The sequence below is a fragment of the Python bivittatus genome, unplaced genomic scaffold, assembly GCF_059951505.1.
Source record: "Python bivittatus isolate LINGU-HERP-01145 unplaced genomic scaffold, Pbiv_v1 ctg000980_np1212, whole genome shotgun sequence".
In the NCBI taxonomy this organism is placed as follows: Eukaryota; Metazoa; Chordata; class Lepidosauria; order Squamata; family Pythonidae; genus Python; species Python bivittatus.
The window spans coordinates 24,800,284-24,826,232 of record NW_028277125.1 but is presented as its reverse complement, the minus strand read 5'-3'; the positions used below and the strand labels follow the sequence as shown (position 1 = coordinate 24,826,232).

The 25,949-nt window shown below is 37.4% G+C and overlaps 1 protein-coding gene across 14 annotated transcripts in view; it reads right to left on the bottom strand.

Annotated features, from left to right (window-relative positions):
- The window catches only part of LOC103065035 (uncharacterized), a 52,943-nt gene that overhangs the window by 25,937 nt on the left and 1,057 nt on the right, over nucleotides 1–25,949 (bottom strand). For 12 of the 14 annotated variants that reach the window (XR_015794437.1, XR_015794435.1, XR_015794436.1 and 9 more), the window contains exons 2-8: nucleotides 24,262–24,386; nucleotides 23,992–24,145; nucleotides 18,187–18,340; nucleotides 17,236–17,442; nucleotides 10,920–11,072; nucleotides 4,204–4,291; nucleotides 1,451–1,622 (exon numbers count right to left, since the gene is read on the bottom strand). Coding sequence is in view for 7 of the 14 variants with exons in the window: in XM_088132249.1 (XP_087988375.1) it covers nucleotides 1,451–1,622; nucleotides 4,204–4,291; nucleotides 10,920–11,072; nucleotides 17,236–17,442; nucleotides 18,187–18,340; nucleotides 23,992–24,145; nucleotides 24,262–24,358 (1,025 nt within the window). In the remaining 7 variants the exon portion in view is untranslated. Of the gene's footprint in view, nucleotides 1–1,450; nucleotides 1,623–4,203; nucleotides 4,292–10,919; nucleotides 11,073–17,235; nucleotides 17,443–18,186; nucleotides 18,341–18,620; nucleotides 18,673–23,991; nucleotides 24,146–24,261; nucleotides 24,387–25,949 lie in introns of those variants that run through there. The other 2 variants (XM_088132251.1, XM_088132250.1) reach the window with 2 other exon arrangements.

The window sequence follows — 25,949 nt, the reverse complement described above, 5'->3', positions numbered from 1 at the left end:
AACTGATCAAAGTCTCCTGTGAACAGGTAACAACTGGATTTTTTTTAGAAATGTTTCCACTGGGAGGTTAATCCCAAACATAGCACTGCCAAGATTAAGCAAACATTTTATCTAAAGTACACAATACTGGTATTTTTAACAGACTGATCCTTGGGATTTTCAAGATGCATTCTGGCATCATGGCCAGTCTGACAATTGAAAATGTTCTAGCATAATGGTAAATTCAACACTTGACTAAATTCCTTATGCTGAAATTACTAACAGCGAGCACTTTTTAACAAAATATGATAGAAATATAAATTTACTTTTTCCCCATTTTGACAAAGTGTTCTCCAGGTATATTTTGTTAGGCAACATTCCCACAACAACAAACTCAAGCAGTGAATGCCATATAAAGCCATAATATGATCTCTCAGAAACATTAAGAATTTGCAGACTTGGGGAAAATCTAGAAACTTTCAGACATTAAAATGTGCATTTTGAAAACAAGCAACTTAAGAGGGCAATCCCTCCACACGAAATCCAAAGAGTGTGACTGCAAAATGTCAATTGCAGCAATCTGCGAGGGGGGGGGGAGGAGAGGCAAAACAGGCAAGTTGGTGGCTATAGCAGCATGAATCCAATTCCTACTTCTTCTGTATCTGCATCAACATTGCACAGTGCTGTAAAAAAGGATAGGTTTTGATCATGTCATGGTGACCAACATCTTGCCTATTTCAACCCCTCCCTACAGACACCACAGGTCAACTGGAAAAGAAAAACTGAGGATGAGTGGAGTAATGGGCTTTTTTACTTAGACGAAGTGGTTGGCTGGAACCTGAACAGAAGACTTTTATTAAGAGAGTAGTTAGTCTGCAGCATCTTGTCATTCTTTAAATTGGGTGTGCTAATCAGGCACACTTATTTGCTTCACATTACTCTCTGTCCTCTCCTTTGCCCAGCCCAGATGCATATACTCATTTCTTCATAAATTTCATCTAGTTTTCCTACAATAATTTATCTGATAAAATCTCTGTATTTGATATACTAAGCAATGTAGAAATATCATAGGTATAAAGGTAGTCTTTGCTTAACGACTGCCTTGTTTAGCGACCGTTTGAAGTTATGACAATGCTAAAGAAGTAACTTTATGACCGGTCCTCACACTTATGACCGTCACAGTGTCCTTGCAGTCATGTGATCGAGATTTGGGCACTTCACAATCAGCTGGTATTTATGACCGTCACAGCACCCTGCAGTCATGTGATCGCCATTTGCAACCTTCATAGCGGCATGCAGTTCGGAGAAAAATGTCAATATTGGGCATAACCAAGCAACTGGAGTAGCTGGTAAACATTAACATAATTTTAAAAGAAAGCTGAAGCCAGTAATAGTAACATAGTAGTGTCGCTTGGTATTTCAGGACCACAAAGGCACTTATTCATAAAAGCAAACAGCAAAGGCAGCATACCTCTGTAAATTGATTAGCTTTGAACGGTCTCTGGCATAAGATTTAGAAAGGAGGTGTGCTTTAGGTACTGTTCCTTTATCTGGATCAGCACAAAACCAGAAACTATCAGCAAAGCTCAGCTTGAAAGCTTCAATTAAAATGTGCAGGTAATGTGTAGAATTATGGTCCAGGTCTACAGAAGAAAGCCAACACAAATTATTGTTTGCAATTCATAATATCCTTCACATACATAGAAGTATAACTGTATACTCACTGCTGATGAACAAGTTAAAACACTGAATTCATTCATATATTATTTTCTGTACCAGAGATGCTCATCACCCAGGCCTTTGTTGAGTGTGATTGAAGCTCCTTTTCTTCTTTTTCTTTCTCCCCATCTAGGTTTGTTATCAATGCTATCTTTGTTCCTTTTTGTTTTGTTTTGGATTTTCTTATTTTTACATGCTTTTAACAATTTATAAATTGTTCAAGAGTTACTGGGGGTTGGGCAGCATATAAATTTGATGATGATGATGATGATGGTGATGATCCCTAAGAGCTTTGGATGCGCCCCACCACCACCAGAGCATCTCCATAGATTGCCACTAAATTATAGGGAAAAATAAAAACTGACAAAAGGGAAAAACATGGATTTTATGAGAAGTAATCATATTAAGTATATGTAATTAATTTAATTTTAATTAAATTTAAATATGAATTAAATTTAGTTTTTGTCCCAGGTCCACTCCTTTCTTCTTCTGGCCCTACCATCATACCATTCAAAAGCCAAGTCCAAACTTTGGCTGGAAAAATATATCTCTGAGAAATCAAAACAAACGTATGGGGCAGCATAGGAGAAAAATCCCATTCTTCTTCTGCTCCATTCTCTTCCACGGTCATCCTAATATACTTCCTTTATCCCTGACTCTCATGGATCTTCCTCCTCATTCCCATCCGCTTGCCTTTTGTATTTTGGCTTTATTTATTTATTTAGGCCTCTTCATGTGTCTGTTTATGTATTTATATACCAAAATGTATATGCCACCTGCTCTTCTGATTCCAGCTGGCTTACAATGTATGAGATAAGACATTAATAAAATCATAAAATCTATCCATAAAAGCTAATCTCCACTGTAAAAAAGACAGGGTTTTCAAGATGGCATTTGGCAGGCTTTTAAACAATGTTTCATCATAGTAATGTTCATTCCAAAGCCACTGATATGCTTCAAAAAGCCAATACTTCAGGCTAGCAAACCTAAGTCTGTGATTTTACAGGTATTCTTTTTAGCCATAGGAAAATTCGCCAGTGGCCTCACCAACACATTCTCAGCAAGCAGCATTTTAGAATTCTAATTCTATCATCATCTGGATCATCAGAATAGGTGGCTAGATTACAGTTGTACCCTGGAGAGCTGGAAGGTGTACATAAAGCAGGTTATGCTACATGTCTGTATCAAGAATTATCTTTTTGGTTATTGTTTATGGAAGTAATTTTACATATATAGCTACAATGTCTCTAGCTTTTAGCACTACAATGACCAATATTTGATCTACAAGAAAAGCTTTGCAATGGTGGAAGAGCTTTGAAATACCAGGAAGTATCTGTTCCTTTTAGAGGGCATCAGAAAAGATATATGTCTTGCAATGGAAAGTTTTTGAAGGAAATTCCTCCTTCAAAAACACGGAGAGAGATAGTAAAGGCTGTAAAAAGAGGCTGGAATCCTGCAGGTATGTCTCTATATGAAAACTGAGGCACTTATAAGAATTAATACATCAAATAAGAGTCCTAGAGCAGGGCTGAAGACTGTTATTACTTAACAGCATGCCATATTCTTAATTAGTAATAAGTGTTCTGAGATGAAATAATTACTTCCATTCATTACTATTCCAAGGTTTATTAAAATGTGATAAATAAGATAAATATTCATATAAAGCTAAAAATATTAAATTACGTTTTTACAATACAGACTATAATTTATTGGGCAATTAAAACATTTACCACTCCAATATTCCACTGGCATAGTCCAAAATGTAATCTGAACAAATTCATGTCTAACAGAAAGAACTCTCTTGGGAACTCCTTTATATAGTATTTAATTCCACTATGCCAAAGTGAGGGCAAAGAATTCTTCATACACTCAAAATACATTTTGGCATCTTCAGGAAAAAAATATTTAAAAATTATAAAATCAGAAACATCCAAGTTTCTTTTAAATTTACTGCAAGGGGATGGGAGTTATGTGATTAGGGATTTTTATAATATAAAAATATTATTTTTATTTTTATTTCTAAAAAAGCTTAATTACCTCCTGTATTAATTGATGTGTATGGGTATTTCTATGTTTGTATGAACAATACTGTACTATGATTTATATAAATAAAGTCTCCCTCAAATTATGCTTGAGTGATTCCGGAGAACTACATACACATGTTAAACTTGTTTCCTTGGCAACAACACAGAAGCAATTTGCTACTGCCTTTTCTCAATTTTTCCCTCCAATTTCTCAGCTTAGTCTATAACCCTGTGTGGCTTCTATTGTTTTAAGCCAATAGCTATTAGACTTGCAGACATAGCAAAATGTTGTCAATCTTTTGCGTGGTCATATAAATGTCTGTTAAATAAGTCTCACTGTCAGTGGTCCTGCATTCAATATAAAGTCAGTTTGACAGAAGGCTTTTTTCCTCTTCTTTTCCTAAAGTAGAAACCTCCCTATTTAATGTTTTTATCATTTTCAAGAAACAACAAGTACACACAAATTAGAAGCAGATCATACCTTTCATACTGAAATTTTCTAAAATATTCAGCGCTAGTAAAGTTGTGATTCCTTGCCCATTTGGAGGAATTTCCCAAATATTCATGCCCTAAAAAACAAGTGACACTATTTAATATTGACCATCAATAAAATAAAGAAAAACTTTTCCCAAGACTCTGATACTATCCTATAGGAAAATCTTTCCTTATTTATTTTTCAGCTAAGAATAAGTAGCATATGTTAACATTTAACATGTGTTACCTATTCTTCATAAGTAAATATAATCAAACATGCATTGTTGGCTAAACGCAGATAACATCAAATAAACATTGTTAACTTTTAAACAACATATATATGCATCAATGCAGCATGTATTTAAATTCCAAACCGATTATATGCTTGTATCAATTAAATAGTTGCTTATAATAATCATCAATAAAGAGTTTCTCAGATATTTTTTGAAAACATTTCTGAAGATCCTATGGACACAAGAAGGACAGTTAACAATGAAATGCATCTTTCTAGTAGATTCTGACAACTTCTAGGAAGATACATTTAAAAAACAGTTAAGTAATGACTTTCAAAAACAGAGAGGTTGGGTCAAGGCACAGCTATTAATAATACATTTTTCATTAACCTATAAGTGCTTGATCCTCTTTTAAACACATGATTCTTTATTCTTTGTGGTCCTAACATACTATGCCTGGGTTTAAAAGATACTGTTTTGGGCATGACTGAAGAACCTGGCACACCTTTGCTAATAATCAGGTATATAAGCATTTCTTTTTCTTATGTGAGTTTTTTGGCATCATGGTTTCTTGTAGTATACTGGGTAGCCAACACAGCTGTCACACTCTGAACTGCTTGCAGGTTATTTGATACCCATGAGCAAGAGCTGAATAATCAGATTCACACACCTGCCAAAACACTGAGAAACTACCATTACTTTCCTTTTGTAATATGAAGAGTTCTGAAACTTGTAAAGGGGCTTCATAAATGTTGAGTACATCTCTTTTATTTGATTCAGTTTCCCAAACTATCACTCATCTCACCTTTTATTTAATGAAGAATAACTTTGTAACAAGCCAGTCTGGGGTAAGTTGCTGGCCTAGAAACCAGGAGACTGAGTTCTAGGCCTCCTGTAGGCATGAATCCTGGATACGTGACCTTGGGCCAGTCACTCTCTCTCAGCCCATCCCACCTCACAGGGTTGTTGTTGTGGGGAAAAATAGGAGGTAGGAATATTAAGTATGTGCACTGCCTTGAGTTATATACATAAAAAAGGCAGGATAAGATGATGATGATGATGATGATGATGATGATGATGATGATGATGATGATTGGAATGTTGCAAGTACACCAGACATTGAAAAAGAAAAAAGGGCATTGGAAGAATATCTGAAGGACAGTGAAGAAGATGCACTGAAGTTAATATACCATGAAGGCTTACTGAATACCAAAGAGACCAAACTGGCCTATAAGAAAGACCAAATGAGGAACAGAAAAGAGACATGGCAAGGCAAAGTATTACATGGCCAGTACACAAAAAAACTAGCAGGCAAAGCAGATAACAACAAGACCTGGCAATGGCTAGGAGCAGGAAACTTGAAGAAAGAGACAGAGGGGCTAATTCTGGCTGCACAAGACCACCTTAAGAACAAATGCATACAAAGCCAGAATCGAGAAGACAGCAACAGACAGCAAATGCCGCCTCTGCAAAGAAGCTGAAGAAACAGTGGACCACCTAGTTAGCTGTTGCAAGAAGATCACACAAACTGACTACAAATAATGGCATGACAAAGTAGCAACAATGGTGCATTGGAATACAGTGGTACCTCGGGATACGAACGCCTCTACTAACGAACTTTTTGGGTTACGACCAGCTCCGGCCGCAAAAATTTACCTCGATGTGCGAACTCCGCCTCGGGGTATGGCCATTTTTCCACCCCTGACACGTGGTCCGCGGCCATTTTTCCGCCCAACATGTGGTCCGCGGCCATTTTCTCGCCCTGCCGCGCAGTGCCTGGCCGTTTTCCCACCCTGCCACGCAGCGCCCGGCCGTTTTCCCACCCCGCTGCGCGGTGCCCGGCCATTTTCCCGCCCTGCCGCGCGATGCCCGGCCATTTTCCCACTCCTGAGGCGTGGTCCACAGACGCCAGAACGGATTAACAGTAATTACATTGAACCTTATGGGAAAATTTGCTTCGGAGTGCGACCAAATTCGGAGGGCGGAGCAGATTAACCAGATTTACATTGAACCCTATGGGGAAATTTACGTCGGGTTACAACCAACTCGGGATATGCCAAGAGTCACGGAACGGATTAAGTTCGTATCCCGAGGTACCACTGTATCTGCAAGAAATATCATTTGCCTGCAAGCAAGAACTGGTGGGACCACAAAACAGACAAAGTAATAGAAAATGAAGAAGCTAAAGTGCTCTGGGACTTTAGAATTCAAGCAGACAAGCACCTGCCACACAACACCCCAGACTTAACAATTGTTGATAAAAAAGACAAAAAAGTCTGGGTAGTGGACATTGCAACACCTGGAGACAGCAGACTAGAAGAGAAAGAACTGAAGAAAATCACAAAATACAAAGACCTGCAAATAGAAATGGAAAGACTGTGGCAAAAGAAAGCAAAGATAGTACTAATAATAATAGGTGCCTTAGGTGCAATGCCAAAACATCTGGAGCACCCCTTGAACACCATCAGCATTGACAAAATCACCAACTATCAATTGCAAAAGGCAGCTTTACTTGGAACAGCTTACATCCTGCAACAATACCTTTAACACCATCAAACAACATCTGCCTATCCCAGGTCCTTGGGAAGGACTCAATAGGCGGATAAAAATGCCAAATCCAGTCTAAACATCTGGCTGACTATGTGACCAGCAATAATAACAAGCGTCATCATCTGGGTGCTATATGAAAGTTGTCATTATGAACTACACTACAAGATTGCCTGCTACAAAATCCATTTGGAAGTACCTGAGAAATAGTTACACCCTGCTTTATTGTTACATTCACATGTTTCCTTTGACTCCTCTGACTGGGCGTGAAGAATATAAATGTCCAAGCTTTCAATTCTTACCTTAGTGTTTTAGACCACATGTACTAAATTTTATTGACATAACTCTATAAATTTCAATATTGCCATGAGTTTGTCACTGAGTTCTAGGTCTCTCTTCATAATACAACAACTAAAACATTGGAAAGAAGGGATTAACATGTTATGGGAAATGAGAGATATTTATACTTTAGATCAACTTATTGGCAGTCAAGCTTTTAAACCGTCTGAGTTATTACAAGAGAAATGCAAATTGCCTAAATTTGAAAAATGGCAATATATTCAATTAAAGCATATTTTGAGTTCACAATTAGTCCACCTGCATTAGCAGCACCCAAAACTTCCAAATTACTATCAGCACTGGAATATATTTTGGTTGAGTCCATATAAACAATTAAAAGAACATTACTTAATTATTAGAGTAGTTATTTGCAAGAACTCTGGAATAAACAGTTGGAATATTCCATATTATTAAATCAAAAGCTAAGAGTTTCTTACGATTTTAAGGTGAAACTAATTCAACAATATTTATGTTTATTAGAAACTTCAGGGATGTTTAAAAAGGAGTGACAAATAACTCCATTATGCTGGAAGTTTAAAATGGTTAAGGGAACATTTATTCACATCTTATATATTTGTCCCACTATTATAGATGAGCTCTGCTGTTGTGCTTTTTTTTTTTTGGTGAGTGAGGTTATTGCTTATCCTTGAGTGGAGTTCTTGGCCCTTGCACAGATGCTGTTACCTAGCTGGGTAATGAAACGTCTGCAAGCAATCAAGCTCAGTGAGCACCCAGAACTCCACAGTTCAATCCTTATGCGTACTTGCTCCACTACTTGTTTGGTTTCTTAATATGGATATTACAAAGATCAGTGAGAATGTACTTATGAATTATATACCGACAATTTGAAATGTATCACCGTATGCCCTCTTTCTTATGGAACATCTTGCCTCCAGAGATCCAAATGACACCATCCGTTAATGTTTTGGAAGGCAGTCAAGAAAGGGCTCTTCTGTAAGGCTTTTGAGGTTTGAAGAATGTAGGAACCACCCTGATGCAGGGCCTGTGTTGCTTAATTTTGGGGAAAATAAGTTAATGTTTTATATTTTTATGGATCTTATATATTTTAAACTGTCAAGAGTCTAGATGGAGTTGGTGGTAGTGATATTTATATATTGTAAATAATACTGTATGTAGAACTATGGATTTACTGAACATGGAGTGAGAGTCAGCAAAAAAATATTACTTTCCAAAAGTAGAAAGACAGCATGATCCCGATGTATAATCTTGTATCACAAAGATGTGTTCACTTTTATGAGTTTGCTCTCTATCAGTGTAATTGAAAGACTGATAAGTATTATTTCATATGGTCAGGGTTTAATGATGTGTATAAAAATCAAGCCGAATAATTATCTACATGTGACAGAATGGTTTTTCTTTTTCTCTCTCTTCTCTTTTTTATATATTAAACCAATAAAATTAGATAAAGTATTTAAAACAGCATATTACTTCATTATGTAAAGTTTAAATCCTTTAAGATAGCAATGCAACCATACCAATATGTATTTAGCTTATAACTTCAAAGAGGAATAAAACTGTACATTAGTAGTGGAGCTAGTTTTGAGGGACACTTGTTTTATATCACCCCATTTACATCAGTTGCAGGATACTCTTCACAGAAAGTTTTGATCTCCAATCTTCTATTTCCCATTTGCACAGGAAACAATCAAAGCTGAGTTTAATTTGCAAGATCTGTATTCATGCAGGATATGATTCTTTGCCAAAGATTTATTGATAGTGCTAAGGGGAAAAATACCAAAAAGAGGTTATAGAACAAAGGCTGGAGTGAAATCCCAAAAATGACCTGGCAAGGAAAATTCCTTTTCTTTCTAGTCTTGGCTATATGACTGGAAATAACTCTTTTGAAGTGTGGAGAAAAACACACTGAGTCAAGTATTCTTGTTTATGGAAATATCTGAGGTAAGAAAAAGGGAACTACCAAGCAGAGCAGTCTCCTGATTTTTACATGTTTGGTTTTGGTCCATATTCAGTAGTTTCTGAAGTTAAGTCCCATTTAATTTAAGTGATTTTACTAAGTTTTGAGTTTCATCTTTAACAATTAATAACAAGAATACAGGTAGTCCTTGTTTAGTGACCACAATTGGGACCAGCAACTCAGTTGTTAAGTGAAGCGATTGCTATGTGAAAAATCACAATTTTACAACCTTACTTCAGCTTTCCTTTGCTTTACAGACTTGCAAAGGTTGTAAATGCAAGAACTGATTGCAACATTATTTTTTCATCACTGTCATAACTGTGAACAGTTGCTAAACAAGGCAGTCGCTAAATGAGGACTACCTGTAATGGAATAAAACACAGACAGACAGATATATAGGTATACAAGGAATATGTAGTTTATGTTATATTCATGAAAAAGATGCCTTTATGTGTTGAAAGTGACAATGATTTGTCAGCTTACTAATATTCCATAGCTGATAGTATATTTTACTACTACAGCATTCCTTCAACTTTCATTTGCAACTCTCAGTTTTTCTGGACAGTACACATGCATCCATTCATTATGCAAAGCATGGAAAAGAGTCAGAAATAATAAACTAAAAAGTTAAAGACAGAAGATAAAAGAAAAGAAAACCTAACTAAATCTAGTTTACATCAACATAATTCACTATACTTTTCCATACCTTTCTAGCCTTGCAAGCCATTCTTGCTTCCACTGTACTTGTGCTGTTTTGTATGGTCTTTTGTTCCTTAGAGTAGCGTAACATCGTGTTGGTAAAGGCTGTGCTATAGAATATTGCAAGACTTTATGGAACTATTCAAATAGGCTAAGAACAACTTGCTGCTTTTTTAGAAGTAAACCCAAATTACTTCCTCAAACTTCTGAGAAAAATTCATCATGGAAGAATCATATAAGCATCCAATGCTCTTTCCATACCATCCAATCACCTTTACATTCCATCACTTGAACTTTCACTTACTGCTGGTGACAGTAATGGCTGAAAGAAGAATGGAGGTCCACTGTTATTATATTTCCTAGGGCCATGTCAGCCTTTCATTCTAGCACACACAAGAAGTGGGGTTTAGAAGAAAAGTGGAGGTTGGGAACCCAGGTCACAATGTGAAGTGGTGGGTATGTAACCAAAATCTTTTTCTGGCTCAGAATGAAATCTAATACAGTGAAGACTTATAAAACTTCAGTTACTTGAAGTAATCATTATATTCCCCTGAAACTTCTATCTAGGTTCTATAGTACTCAAACTTCTATTTATCACATTATCACATTAAACTATCACATTAAACCATAGGGGCCTGATTAGTGCCAATGTGCCAACTTGTATACCCTGGAAAGTATAGTTAGCAAAGGTGGGTTTGAGTTATGTGTGTTATCTGGAAAATTCAGCCATAAACCTAAAACAGGTTCTCTAGTTAGTTCTTGGTAGATGCAGCCTGTACCTGCATACGGATGACAAAAAACAAGCTGTTCACTAGAAGGAGCAAGCTCAGAAGGAGGAGCCGGTGGTTACAGTTGCACTAACAACTCAACCACCTCAGCTTTATAATTAAATCAGATCTCTATATCTATTAGGATTAAGGATTCACAAGTCACAAAGCATTTCACGTTAGTTTTTTAAGTCTGGCGTACCTTGTAATTTGTGACAATAGGTTCAACTTCTTCAGTGACATGACTTTTCAGGTCTCCTAAATCCATTACTCCACCATTACTCTGAATAACATCCACAATCGCTTTAGCTACGTGGCCTTCATAGAACCCTCTTTTGCCAGATTTTGCCAACTCCTGGGAGGAAAAAAGACTCTAAATTACAAAATCAAAAGAACTGTGATGTCCTCGAGGGCATTTCTGAATGGCTTCTTTTCATAATGCTTCTTTGGCATCTTTCAGTTATATACAACATGGAAAGTAGAGATTACTATGCTGTCTATACAATCTATACAATTTACTTTTAATTGGTGTATTTCTGCAGTGACCCAAATGATATTACGCCTTCCCATTTCCTGGATGACTCACTTAGCTTGCAGATGTCTGGTATGCTAAAGGTGTGCATATCAGCGATCTGAATAAAAACTCATATTTAGAAGCACTGTTTGTCCTGGGTTACAGTCCAACAGGGTAGATGGAATAATCCCAACTGAAATCAATAATTTCAGTCCAAATTTAAATTAAAACCCTCGGGTTATATCATTAATTCATATCACTTGTTTCCATATGTGCATCAATATCAATATTGCTGATATAACCCAACCATCTTGATTTATAGTACAATGCACCTCCTATTATATCAGAGGCGGCACTATGGTATTCACCATCTGAACTCTGATATACCCAACTTCATTCCTAAGCATTAATTCATATGTTTAAAGTAAAAGCCTTGGATTGGCCACTCTATCTATAAGGCATCCCTTTTCCTTTTTATTTGCCTCAATATAAGGATAAGCATAAGTGTACAACAGATTTGAAAAAATGTTTATATGCAACTTCATGACATTTTGTCAAAAAGCAGTAAGAAATTAAACAATGGCATTTGTGATGTCATTATTCTGAGCATGTTTAAATGACTTCCCTTAAAAGACTGTAATGAATAACTGAAATCAGAAACAGACATTCATTTGTTATCCATTGTGTGCATAACTACAAGAAGTCCTCATTTAGCAACCAAATAGGGATCATTAACTAAGTCATTAAGTAAAGGAGTCACTAAGTGAAAAATCACCTGACCACAACTGTGGTTATGATTTTACTTCAGCTTTCCTTTGCTTTACAGCATCAGAAGGATATGACCCCAAACAGCCAGGTGAGCAGAAATGGTGGGGAAGGTTTCCAGAACTCAACTCACGAGGAAGCCAGGGTAAAAGAGCAAATCTTATACCCCTTTTTCCCCACTCCCCCACCCTTTAGAATGCTCACCCTGGCACTGGGATAATTAGCAAGAAGAGAATTGATGTTTGTATTTACATTCATTGGAGAGGAAGGGATTACAAGAGAGTAAGGAGACACACAATGGGGAATGCACATTGAAAGGAATGTGCTAGCACTGACTGTTTGCCTTAGGGGGCAAACAAAAGCCTTTAATGTGAAACTTATTAGGGACTTGTCAAGTTCAAGCAGCAGCTGTCAGCAGCTGGAGGATTCTAATCAACTAATTAAGGTCACAAACCTGAGCTTGTTAACTTGCAGCTAGCACTTTTTAGGGACTTGATGAGCTAGGGAGAAAAGCAGTTCAGGAAGAGATAGCTTGTTTAGGCAATCTCTCCACTCTGCAAGGGGGGAAAAGAAAAAAACAGGTTAGGCACAGGACAAAGCTTACTAACTGACTGTAATGGAGAGCATATGACTGACAGAGAGATGCTGCGAAGGTCCTAAATACAGGCATTGGTCACAAAGTTACTTTTTCATCATTGTTGTAACTGCAAATGGTTGCTGTTTGAGACAATCACTAAACAAGGACTACCTGTATAGAAATAACAACAGGTACTGAAATAAACTAGCAAGTAATGAGCTCTTCAAAAGCAGTACGACTCTTGACAAATTTCTGATCGTTTATAGCACTTAGTAGCTTACACATTACATACCAGAAGAACCTGGGCCAGTGGACCTACTACAGTAAGGTTATTGTATCAGTCTATGTATGACCAGCAATCATGCAAGCAAAAGATTTGCCAACTTCAAGCATCACTCTGCCCCCCATCAAGACTTCTGCAACAGCTTGCAAAAGAATCCTTCAGTCAACATAGTAAGACATTATATAGAAACAGCTATCCTTCTGGAAAATGCTAGTATAAGACTGACTTATCATAATAGCTTTGGAAGGAAGGTATTCACATATACCCAGATGATATAAATACCCCCCCCAAGTTAAATTTAACCATTAGAAAAAAATTGCCAAAATAGTATGAGCTCTCTAAATGTCATGTCAAAGTTCTCTTGCATGAGACCCCACATGATTTTAAGTATGAGAACACCAACATTCTGTTAACATTTCAGGAAAGACCATGCAAGATTTTGGTATTCTTACATAAATGTGCATGAAATTTGGGGGTGAAGGACTGAAATCTCACTGTATACAGCAATTTAAACCATCTGTAGAATGTAGTCTAGATGTAGCTTACCAAACATATTTTCAAAAATAAATGAATGAAACTGCATCTATTCTGACATCACATGAAGTTGCACGTCTCTTATTCATCAGCCATTGCCAGTAAAGTGTCAGTTTGTTGCAGGCTCTCTAAGAAATGTTTTCAATCTATATTGCAAGTACTATAAGGAACATAAAAAACATTTTGACTTCTAAGAGAGTGTCACAGATGGGTTAAGACATGCTAAACCATAGTTCGTTTATACTACGGTAGTATACCATAGAATAGTATATTATGTTTTATATTATGGTTATACTAAATTAACCATAGGTGATTCACACAAGCCATAAAACATGGTTTACAAATCACAGTGGCTGAGGTTACATAACACAGTCAAGCCAAAATCAAATACACTATATTATGGCTTGGTGTAATGTGGGAACCCAGCCATAAAGTGTATAGTCTGTTTAGAACAATTCAGCAGTTAATTGGGCCTTAAACAGCCCAGTCATCTTCTCTGTAGCTTGTTATTACTATTTGTTTCCAACTTGCAGAGTTACAGTTTTCTGAAAGCGTACAATAAGCCAAGAGACTAAACTTATCTAACTGCGGATTCCTTGCTTATGCAGACATCCCTGAGTAAGGCTGCCAGCTGGTATAACAAGTGAGAATTACACCATAAAAATAACTTGGTTCATGTATAACAGAAAATCATGTTTGGGTATCAAGCCAATTAGACTTGCACTTAAGCACATCCCTCTATCCCTGCCACTTCCTTTCCATGATTCCATGGAATCCTAATGTCCTATCTTATAGTACGTCATGCTAATGTCCTATTTTATAACAAGTCATCCTTTCCTGCTTCTTCTGAACTGGCAAACTATGGTACTTTTCTTTCAAGCTAGAACTAGAACCATAAACAAAATTGTAAGACTAGAATAATTTGGATTTCATACCAACTGTACCAGTTTTATATAGTCATTTGAGATTAAGAATTTCACAACATTTTTTCATGGGGGGCAATAAAACAATAATTGTTTATCAAGGTCACTGTAATATTACAGTGCATGCAATATATAAGTAGCTTCAAAAGGCAAACCACACAAGTGATGCTTATGTACACAAGAGGAAATTGCCCTGCCTTCTGACCTAATTCTAAGAAAGAGCCACGTCACTCTCAGCAACTCAAAAGGAATGGCAAATTGTTGGTACCTGGTACCACCAAGACAGAGACATGTATCATTCCACATAATCAGCCAAATAGGAATCCCATTTACGATGTGGTACATTACTACCTGGCACTGAATTGTTAAATATTAACAAGATGCAATTAGCAACATGCACACAGAATGACTTGCTGGTCAGAAATACCTTTGCCATCAATGTGGCCCAGCATTGGGCAAGAATTATATAACTCTATATTTTTATTGAAGTTTTTAATTTTTTTTAATTTAGATTAATAATTATTTCCCTTCCAGTTCCTGCATTTCTGACATAAGACGAGACGAGCAACTAAGGAAACTGAATAGGTGAACAGTTTCATTTAATACATTAATTCTCAACAGTCACATATTATATAGCATTAGAAACAAACGTAATACCAATAGAAGAGAATATATATAGCTCAGGGTTAAACTGTAGGCCTGATTATTTTAGTCTAGCATCATTCACTTCGCTAATTTTCCTTTTTAGCTGCCTTGAGTACTCACTTAAGTAGAAAGCTGGGGCATAAATCAAATCAATACACAAATAGTCCAATTTTAAGGAGGTATGTGTGAATTAGTAAAAGCTATTTATTGTCCATGAAAAGCAGTATTCCCATTTGATGAATTTCTCTGTAAATTAAAAAATATTTAAAATTTTGGCATTTATATTTGCAACACATGGAGGCTTTGTACACATCTATCTAAGTTACAAAGCTATTAATATAATTTGCCCAGGAAATTTTATGTGTCAGAAACCCCTGCTTTTATTCTTCTGACATGTAAAAGTTCATGATCCAAGACCAAATCCAAATTCTCCCCTATAAAGTCTCTTGATCAGAGAAAGATACTTAAGTACTTAAGGGCACTTATGTATGTCTCTATAAAATCTGATTGAGGGTGACTACCAAAATTTGCTTCCAAAAGGACCTGTAGCAGAATTCTTTTACCTTCCTAGTTTTTGGTGCACAGCATTACTTTTTCCCCATTTTGCACTCCAAACCCTACATTGCACAATATGATTCCAAGCAAAACATACAACTACATGTTCCTCCTGTCCACATTAATATAGTTATCCATAGATTCTTCTGCTAGCAACTCTCAGCCGACAGACTGAATATTTCTTAAATTAAACAACATTCTCATCTTGTAAAACTGATGATGAAAGTTCCACATTACTCTAAATGCAAGGAATATATAGATGCATAGAAATGGGGGGGAAGTAACAAAATAATTATAAATGTGTCATTTGATAAAATAACTTGAATGCACATTGAAAAATGGATAAGCAAATAAGCCTCTCCCGCCCAAAAAAGAGTTTAAAAAATAAACAATCTAACACCATCTATACATTTTACCCTGCGCCATGTATTGATTTCTATGGCATTTATCCCTGAACGCTTTTTCAACATTACATAACTCTCAGAATTAGGTTAAAAAGCAGTATCTGTCAGACCAGGATACTAAGATTTATAATTAGCTAAAAAATGAAACTGGGAGATGCTGCTGAATAGCATCCAGACATGGCTTCCTAATCTCTTACGTTTTTCAAAACTAAGTTAGCCAGGAAGCAAATTCAATTGCTGTGGAAATAAAATTAAATTTGATGTACATTATTGCCATGCTCCACTAATTTTCCTGCATCACATGAAATATTCCTCTTTTGATAAATATCAGCCTTCAACATTTCTCAAAGACTATATATCTTGGTTCCAACCAAGAGACCCAGAAGGAGCCAGGCAGCAGAAGTGGGTCAGTCAGGGTCAAATTCTATGCTGAATACTGTTCTGATTCCTCTCTGTGTTCAAGATATAATTAAAAGATCACTTCTTAAATGACATTTAACATCCTTTTCAAATTAGAGTTTGAAAGAGATAAGAGATAACTCATCATTGAAACTGTGTACCCAAAACACTAGAATCTAATGTTGTGCTCTTTGCAAGCTTGTGCAGAATGAGTTTCACACAATGCTGAGAGTCTGATTCTCTCAATGTTGCATTGAAATTCATATATTCCAGACATAAAACTCTTCAACCAACTTCAGTGTATATTAGTTGTGGATGACCCACAAGTTGGTTGCAAAAAATACAGCCTGCAGAACCATCCAGAATATCTGCTTTTCCAGGCAACCAAAAATTAGGCTAATGTTGGTAGCAGTGGGAAGCTAATTGTGTGCAATAATTGCAGGGACTGAGGTAGATGAGCTCCCTCCCAATAACTCTGCTCAAGATCTCTGATTTCCACTGATAAACTCACTGGTGGGTTAGTGAGTGAGTATGCATAAAATATATGTGTAGTGTATGTGAATAGCAGGTACATACATGTTCATACTGGCTGCATGTATATATAATGCTACAATATATTTTAACCATGGTTTATTGAACAAGCCATAATGGTCTAGTTCATACATGAGACGCCTTCATAGGTGGTTTCACAGAGTGTGCAAGACCAAAACAATCACAATATGGCTTAGTGTTCTGTATGATCTAAGTAAATATATTTCAATTGTTCTGTAACAATCTGCATGAATGCCATGATGATACATGACACAGCTGATCCAACGGTACAACTCAAAAGGTGTGTTGTTACAATCACAGGATTCTACTAATTTAATACATAATTGGCTCTGAACCTTCAGAGGCACTGAAGTGCAGCTCTCTTTACCTTAAAAGTGTTTGCCAAAAAAGGATTTTGGAAGATTTGGCCATGCTCCGGTGCTTCACCATTGATCAACAGGTCCTTCCCATGTTGGTTTCCAGGTGACTGAAGAACATGAGCATCTTGCTTCCACTGATAAGAAGTAATCTCAGATACTGGAAAGCCCTTCTCAGCCATTTCTATTGCTGGTTGCAAAATCTGCTCCATAGAAAGCTGAATCAAGAAATGTTGCATTGTTATCCATCAACACATCATTAAATACACCAGTTATAAAGATTTCCACAATACAGTGAATCATATAAGCCAAGGCTAAAACTAATCAAGCTTAGCACACTATGTGCATGCAGTCACCTAGTCTTCAGCTGACCTGGTTAAGTGTGTTATATGAACTACAATAAAAGGTGTAAGGGTTGAGAGGAGTTATGAATCAGCATAAAGGATTAAACTGGGCTTTACAGCTTTCTCAAACAGATGGAAAATTAATACAGTGGGATAAAATATTAAAACTCATAAGGTTTAGGTTTCTGGAGAGATCCTCCAAATTATCCTCTTCTAAATCTCAAACTAACATGATATTTCATGGCAATAAATGTTATCAGGATCTATTTCAAAGGGCATTACTTCCTTCCTATGCAATCACGTGTATGAAATCTACGATTTGGTTTCATATGTATGAGATCTAATCTAAATATGGGCAGAGCGTAATCTTACTTTGAAAACATAAAGGAAATTAGTAAAATCTCAGTGGACGACAATGAGAAGCTGAGTGTTATTTTTAAAACTGGAAGAAGAGAGGACAATGGCCTATTCTTTTGCCTGCCCTTCCCCATATCTTAAACAAGCAGAAGAAATTGTGTGCAAATAGAGAAAAAGCAAATTCAGCTCTAAAAAAAAAAATACAAACGTATTTGTGAAACGACAACACTAACTGGTGTTTTGAGCAAGCTTGAGTTTCACCTTTTTGCTTCCGTACAATGTGAAAGCATCACACCATCCAGCAGCAGCACCAGGGACTGTGATGTTACATGCATGTCGTAAAGGTGGAGGATTCACTTCATCAAAGCCATATTCTTTTAGCAGCTCAAGGGTGAGGGATTGTGGAGACCGTCCACTGCAGAGCAATCAGACGTTTGCATGTAAAGCATATAAAAACCAACTGTTATTCAATTTTAAAAGAAAAAGGACTGATGCATTACAGACAGCTTAGCAGAGCCCTGAGCAACAACCACTCAAAATAATGCAAGTGATTTCCAGGCCATTTAAATAGGCTATAACATTTCAGTCCATATTCCTGGAAACTCTTGTTGTTTCAACCAATTCTTCTTCTACAATTAATTTCATTACACTGCTCTCAACATTTTAAGATGCTTCCCAACGGGTCCTAGTGTTACCATTCAAAGGTCCATCTGCAGATATTCTGTCTTTCCCTCCTTAATAGATGTTCTGAGATAAGGAAAAAAAAAAAGGGAGAAGATGGTTACAAATGGAAGATACAATAGCCTGATCATGTGAAATTCATACATAATTGTCTAATAAAGGCCATACTTGGAAAATAACCTCTCATTAATTCAAGCCTTATCCCCACTTGCCGTTTGCCCCAGCACAATCCCATCTCATTGAGCCGTCTTCTCCCTTGCCAGCATGGTACTGTCCTCATCTCATTCCCAGCCCATGAATAAAGAAGCCAAAAATGTCATTAGCTGTACCAATATAAAGGTCATACTTTCCTCCAGCAGCTGGCATTATCCCACCACAGCCTCAAGATGGATCAAATCTGTAACCCTTTGTTACATGTTTATTTGTTCAGTAAATTTGTATATAGCTTAATCTACAGGGACTCCCAGTGGTTAACAACAATTAAAAAAAAAAACCCAGCATACAACATAATTAAACTGTCCAAGGTAAACAAAACTATTTAATTAAGTGAAGGAAAAATTTGACATGGAGCAACAGCAATATTCAAAACAAGAAACATCTTCCTCCACTCTTCATAAGAGCTCCGTTTTCAAAAAGCAATGAAAGAGGAGGCTAATCTAATTTCTAAGGGAGGATATTCCAGAGGCCAGGTGCTGTTACTGAAAAACAACATTGCCAGGCCTGAGCTCTCACCACCTCATGAAAGGCAGGAACTAGTAGCAGTTTTTCCCAGGAAGAAGAAACTGGGTGAATTAATTCTGGTTGGAGAAAACCGCCCTTATGTGACCTAGGCATCAAACCATATACTTCTGGAAGCCAGCGCAGGGCCCACAGCACAAGATAACATGCTCACTGCAACAAACAACTCACAAGCAGGCTGCTGCAGTTTACAACAATTGGAGCTTCCAAATGGTCTTCAAAGGCAGCTCCTTGGAGTCGAGAACAAGTGACTTAAGGGTACGATTGGAGATGTTTTGAACATGTTAGGAGCCATGAATATACCCTCTTCCCTCTGGTCACAAACCAGCATCTGTTGTAGCCCTTTCTCTCCCAGGGTTTGCTTTCTCCATTAGCACTTTGTTTCTGGACTTCCTTTCATACCCATAACCTTTCCCCTTCCCCTTCCCCAACTTTTCTCCAGACTTCCAACACAGTAGAACAGAGCAAAGCTGCACTATTTTATTTGGGATGGAAGAGATGTATTAAAAGTGTTCCACATTAATAGTACTTCGAAACTAAAAGACTTCCACTGTTTTATTTGGGGAAGAGGGCATATTCTGTATCATTCTTCTTCTGAAATGGCCTCAGTGAGGATCTTTACCATTAGAAGTAGCAGCCCTATTTTACCTCACTGCTATATTCATAAAATAATAATGAGGGATTTTAAACTGGCCTTTGTGGTTTATCTGTTAGTTGCTTAATATTTGTCAGCTTCAACTTCAATCAGTTCCTTCCTCCCCTGGTCAGTTTCCATTAACCCTCTCTATGGAATGATGGTATGTAAGGTTTGGAATGGAACTTAGGGAGCACTGTATCTAGTTCAATCTCCCTGTCTAGTGCAGTTAATCCCTACCACAGCATCCCTGATTAACAGACACCCAGCTTCAATGTCTGGCAGGGAGGAAACAGGACTGTTGTCAAAAAGACACCTTAGCCCAGGGGAAGTGTGAGAAACTCAGAGCAATTCAGCCTTCATTACCCTAGCCAGCTAATTGGAATGGTGTGTAACTGAACTTTCTGGTTTCTTGCTTTTGAGAAGTTTCCAACCTTCCCACACTCCCTTTGGCTTGAGGATTTCTACTGATGAGATCCCATCTAGTATTTCTCCAAGTCTGTTGAAACTGGCTGTCCTGTGGTATATATGTATGATTAGGCTCCAGTTTCTAGAACCTACCTAATTCCATGATCATGGAAGAGTCTGTCATCATCCTCTCTAAGTCTACTTCTGCCCTGGCATCTTCCAGTTTCCTTATTACACCTTGTTTTTTAACTTGGGAAATGAGAGGAAAGGCAGCCAAATGACCAGAAGGCAGGGTCCCAAAGTCAAACCATCCCCATTAATGCTGCAGTGCTGAGTACTTGATGTTTTCCCTGGCAGGCTAGTGACATGCTGAAAGGGGACAGTAGCAAAGTCATAGGAGAAAATCATAGTCATAAGACAAAAACAGTCACTTTGCCTTTAATGACTGGCATACTCACAAATCACTTGCAGTGATGCAGAACAGATACAATGGAGGCAAGAAAGGGATTAACAATGGGGACAGTAAATTTTATATCAGCATTATTTTGTTCCAGTTCAAGGATGAGTGGATAGCACTTTAATTCAATAGTGGGAAAAACCCTAAGTATTATATTCATCAGAAAAATAGTTGCAAGACACCTGTTTCTATGATCCAGGAACCCTAGATCAAGACCTTGGAAGGCTTCTAGTTAAGAACTAAACAGAATGGAGCGCTCTTCCAGATATAAGATTTTCTGCCATTACAATATTTTGAATGTGATCATCATGTAACGGAAGGTATCTGCGAGGAGGAGGCTGGTATGGGAGATCAAGGCTGTCAGGAGGGAGAGAAGGGGACAATGCAACTGCCTTCTGAGTCTGCAGCAAGACCTTGAGAAGAAGAAGAGGTTTAGACTAGCCCCTCCCTAGAGTATCACGGGGTATATCCACTAGTTGCTATAGTGTAGAGTTAGTCTGGCAAGATTCTGTCTAGAGGGTGTAAGCAAATAAAGGAACTGTACTGGACTGAACTGTTTCATCATTGTTCTTGGGCTGGGCCTGACACATCATAACTGTTGGCTAAAAATTCCTTTTTAGCTAATCAGGGATGGTCAGTTGACAGAATGGGTTCTCCATTTCTTTTTCGCATCAGTGATGCAAAATACATCTGGAATGTTGATACCATTCAAGGAAACATTTAGCAATATAAATTATTTTGAGTTATTATGTATATAAGTTGTCTAAACACAGTATATGAGTTGGTATAACAGTAAGAATATCTATATTTTGTAATCTTTAGATATAAAATTATGTGGAAGTCTAGCTACTTCCAGTGTCCTTTCACTTAGACTTTGCAGAGATATACATACTTTCTTTTAACTGGCAGGCTTCTGTGTTTTTAATAAGTATTAACACATGAAATTTTCCTGTCAAGCAGATGCAATGATAGGAAAGAAGATGCATCCGCTGAGAATGTTTCCTCACCAGTGAACCTGAGCAGAATCCAACCTGTACTATGGCAAGAGAAAAAACTGTTGAGATAATGTTTGTGTCATCCTCTCTCTTCAATCTCTCCTGTGGCTCTGGGTATTTTGTGGTACAGAAATGAAATACAGGTTCTTAAAACATGGCCTGAGAACCATGTGGAAAAGGGATAAAATCAGAGTTGCCTGGTTATTCTGGCGATACCTTAAATAATTAATAGTTCTATATGTCTATCACTCGCGGAACTAATAACAGTAGAAATTTTGCCAGAAAATATTGCATCTCATTTTGTTATGCATCATTACAGGTGCTTTAAGCAATTGTAGACATTCTCTACAACTACAGCTTTATTTTGATTCCATGGTAGTTGCTATTTTCCTTTTCCTTTTTAGAAAAACGGATTCTTCAAGTCTCCGGTTTTTAGGAGTATCAGTATCCTTTTTTCCCAGCTATACATGAATATAACGTGGGTCTCTGGAACTTTTAATGCATTTGTCTTGGGTTTTTTTTTTTAAATCAAACTCTAGGTTTGAATTCTGATTAGTCTCTTGTTATTATTTTAATATACCTAATATGCTTTTATAGCAAACTACTGCACGGTATCATAGGAAGTAGTTTCCATAGGAAAAGTTCCTTTAATTATACTTTCATCATGGTGCTTGGTCAGGTGTGCATTGTATAACATCTGGGGGGAAAAAGTCATTTGTATTTGAAATGGTTTCCTGTTTCTTTGTGAAACGTTCCAGGAGGCGAGTATCTTTGGAAATCAGATATATGAGTGACAGCACACCCTGTTCTTTGCCCTTTGACTACACTACAGAAAAGGAATCAAAAACCACCTGATGCTAGACTTTTATAGCCCCCTCCTATTCACATTCAGTGAAGCCCAACAGCAAAAGGACAGCCATTCCTTTGCACTTCCAAAAAGTTCAGTAAAAGTCAGACATAGGAAATTCAGAACTAAAAAAAAAGGAAATGAGATACAAAGCTGGATTCCGACCTTCTAATTAAATTAAAAAAACAAAACTTTCCCAAATGAAACCAAAACTTTCTGTCCATTGTAATATTGTATACACACAAAATCATTATCAGAGACAGTTTAAAAATAAATTAAAGTGACATTATGCACACAAGTCTGCAGGTACAAATCCAAAACGTTAGCAAGTATTATTTGCATATGCAAGAAAGCTTGTGAGAACTGTAGCAAGCCCAATCTCTATCATTAAATTGAAATGTTCTGAGAAATTTAGTCCAGAAAATCTGCCGCCTCTTTCAGAAAAAGTGCTTCGGTTTAGGAAGTGTTACTTGCAATAACCTGGATTCTTATTTGCCCGCTCACTCAAATGACTATTTGTACTGTTTCTCTATCATCCATTTTTCCACGCTTCAAGCAACAGCTAGACATCTTCTCCCAATACTTATTGCAACAAGGCTCAAAGAGACCTGGGTTCAAGTCTTTTCTCTACTTCTGATTCACTGGCTCTGAGCAAAGAGCCTATTCAGAGCCTCAGTTGCCCAGCTGCATTTCTCACAACCCACTTGGACACCTTCACCTATTCTTTCCCTTCCATTCATATTTCTACCACAAAGAAATTTCTCCATGGCTGGAACAACATTCTCCTGAAGCCTCAACCTTGTTCCCTTTTCATAAAGGCTATGAAAACTGGGTTTTTTAAGCAGGCCCTGGGGCAGGGTGGTTTGTTACCCTGCTTTTAACTTATATTTATGTGATGTACAACAGGTGTTCTTTTTCTCCAACATGGGTTTTAGCAATGTTATTATTTGTTTCATTTGCCTTACCTTCTTCTTGTTTTACACTTAATTTTCAATTGCAACTGAGGTGGCCTAAAAGTCTGTTAAATAAATAAATAAATTTGTTGCAGAGAAGTCCTTACATTGCAAGGCTTCAGGCGCACTGGAAATGGTATCAGGCAAATATCTCTTGTGGATGGTGAAGATTTTTCAAATCTATTATCTGTTCTTCTGGGAGGCTTTACTTCTGCAATGTGTACTCTTCCATGCTTTATTTTGCGTTAGTTTTATTAGGCACGCTTGTGTTTTTTACTTCTCTTCTTGAACTTGGTAATGGAGCCCAGCCCTTTCCTTGAGCATTTGCTCTCATACGTCTTTTTGGAACTTACCTTCCATTGAGACCACGCACCTGCTTTGTGCTTGCATCATAGTACAGGCAGAAACAATCTCCACCTAGGCCTGTACTGAATGGTTCGGTAACATTTAAAGCAGCGGCTACAGCCACAGCAGCATCTACAGCATTGCCACCCATCTTTAAAATATCTGCAACAAGGAATTTCATTAAGAATATGGCAGTAGTGGAACCATACATGAAATGATAGACATTATCCTCCCAAAATTTACAGATTCCACCCATTAAAGAATAATAAATCAAATACCAAGGCCAATATTTGTGGCAAGAGATTGGCTTGATGCAACACAGCCATTACAGCAAACCACTGGGGATCGTCGAGAACAGAATTTAAGCTGTGACATCTTCCTGGAAGTGGGGATGCTATGAAATCTGCATACAAAAGAAAGGAATATAGTAGCCAGAGTTAACACAGAATCTTAAAATAGTAAGAGGCATGTGAAGCCACAAATATTTTCCATTTTTAATTTAATACTCAGCCTGACTCTGTCCCAATTCTGGGTGGTGTACAACATGAAAACATTAAAAATAATTCAGAGATCATACAAAACAAACATCTGGAAAAAGGACATCAACACTACTAAAACAAACATCCCACAGGGGTCTACCAACCACCCTAACCCAAAGCCTTGGGATGTTTTAAGGGCTCATTTCAATAGGGTCAAGGTGGAGATCATATGAATCTTGGGAAGAACGTAATTCCTGACAGCAGGTGTTGTGACTGAGAAGGCCCGCTGCTTACATTCCATCAGGTGATGCTGTCTAATTGATGGGACCTGAAGCATGCTGATTCCGTCTAAATGTATAGAAATGGCAGAAGCTATAAAAGGCAGGTAACTTCAAATAACCAGCGCTGATAACATGAAGAGCTTTTAAGTGATAACCAACTATTTTCTGAAATTCTTATATTGCTAGCTAATTTAAAATATCAAATCAGGAGGACATTAAAGGAGGTGCCAGGACTGAAATGACACCAGCACCAATGGAATTCAGACTGAAGGTTTTGAACACAGTGAGTTTTTATTGAATTAACTGAATGAATTTTCATTTGAATAGCTTGATATTGGAGCAAGTTGTAACACTGGCTTCACACTGCATTCTAAGCCAGACTTGTTTACTGAACTATTCAGCTGGATTCAAACATCATACCAAGCCGTGGCCCATACTGTAGTCAAAACCACATTTTGTTTGTGGTTCAGTGCAACATACAAACATAGACATTTTTTCAGGCCAAAAAAAAAAAAAAAACTTCTTCAAGGAACCACAGGGATCCAGTAAAAGGGGAGGGAAATTGAATGGAAGGCCAAGCTATTAGTTCATGTACATCATTTTCCATGACACCTATATGAGCAATAATGTGCTTAGATCAATAGTAATGTAATTCCTGGTGGCTTTATGGACATGTCCAACAATACAGAAGTGGTTTGCCATGCATCTTCTAGTCTAGTCCAGAATCCTGGAATTTGCTGGTTGTCTGCTAATCAAGTATTAACCAGATCCAAACCTAACTAGCTTGTTGAGATAAGCCAAGGTGGGACAGGGTGGTGCCACCTAGGTACAAATTACCTCACTTTGAGATGTGGTAAGGAGGCCCTATAGGGTTTGGGAACCCAGGACTCCATTAAGAGAAAAATTGTTCCTGCTTGGACAACTTATCAATGTCAGCAACCATTAGCTATTGAATGAAATCTACCTTGCTGCTAGGGAATTTTGATCATATATATTCATGCCTGTATGTGTTGACTCTTTCAACCTGTTCTTGGATTTTTTGGAAGCTTTCTGCTTTTGTGGGCTCTTCCATTCAAAGTTTCAATATACTTGGTGGATACGGAAACATGGTGGAAGAAGTCTTTTATTTTTCACGCACTTAGAACTTTTATTGCCTTAGCCAGTTGTGCACCAAAGATATACACCAAGCCCTGCAAACTCACACTG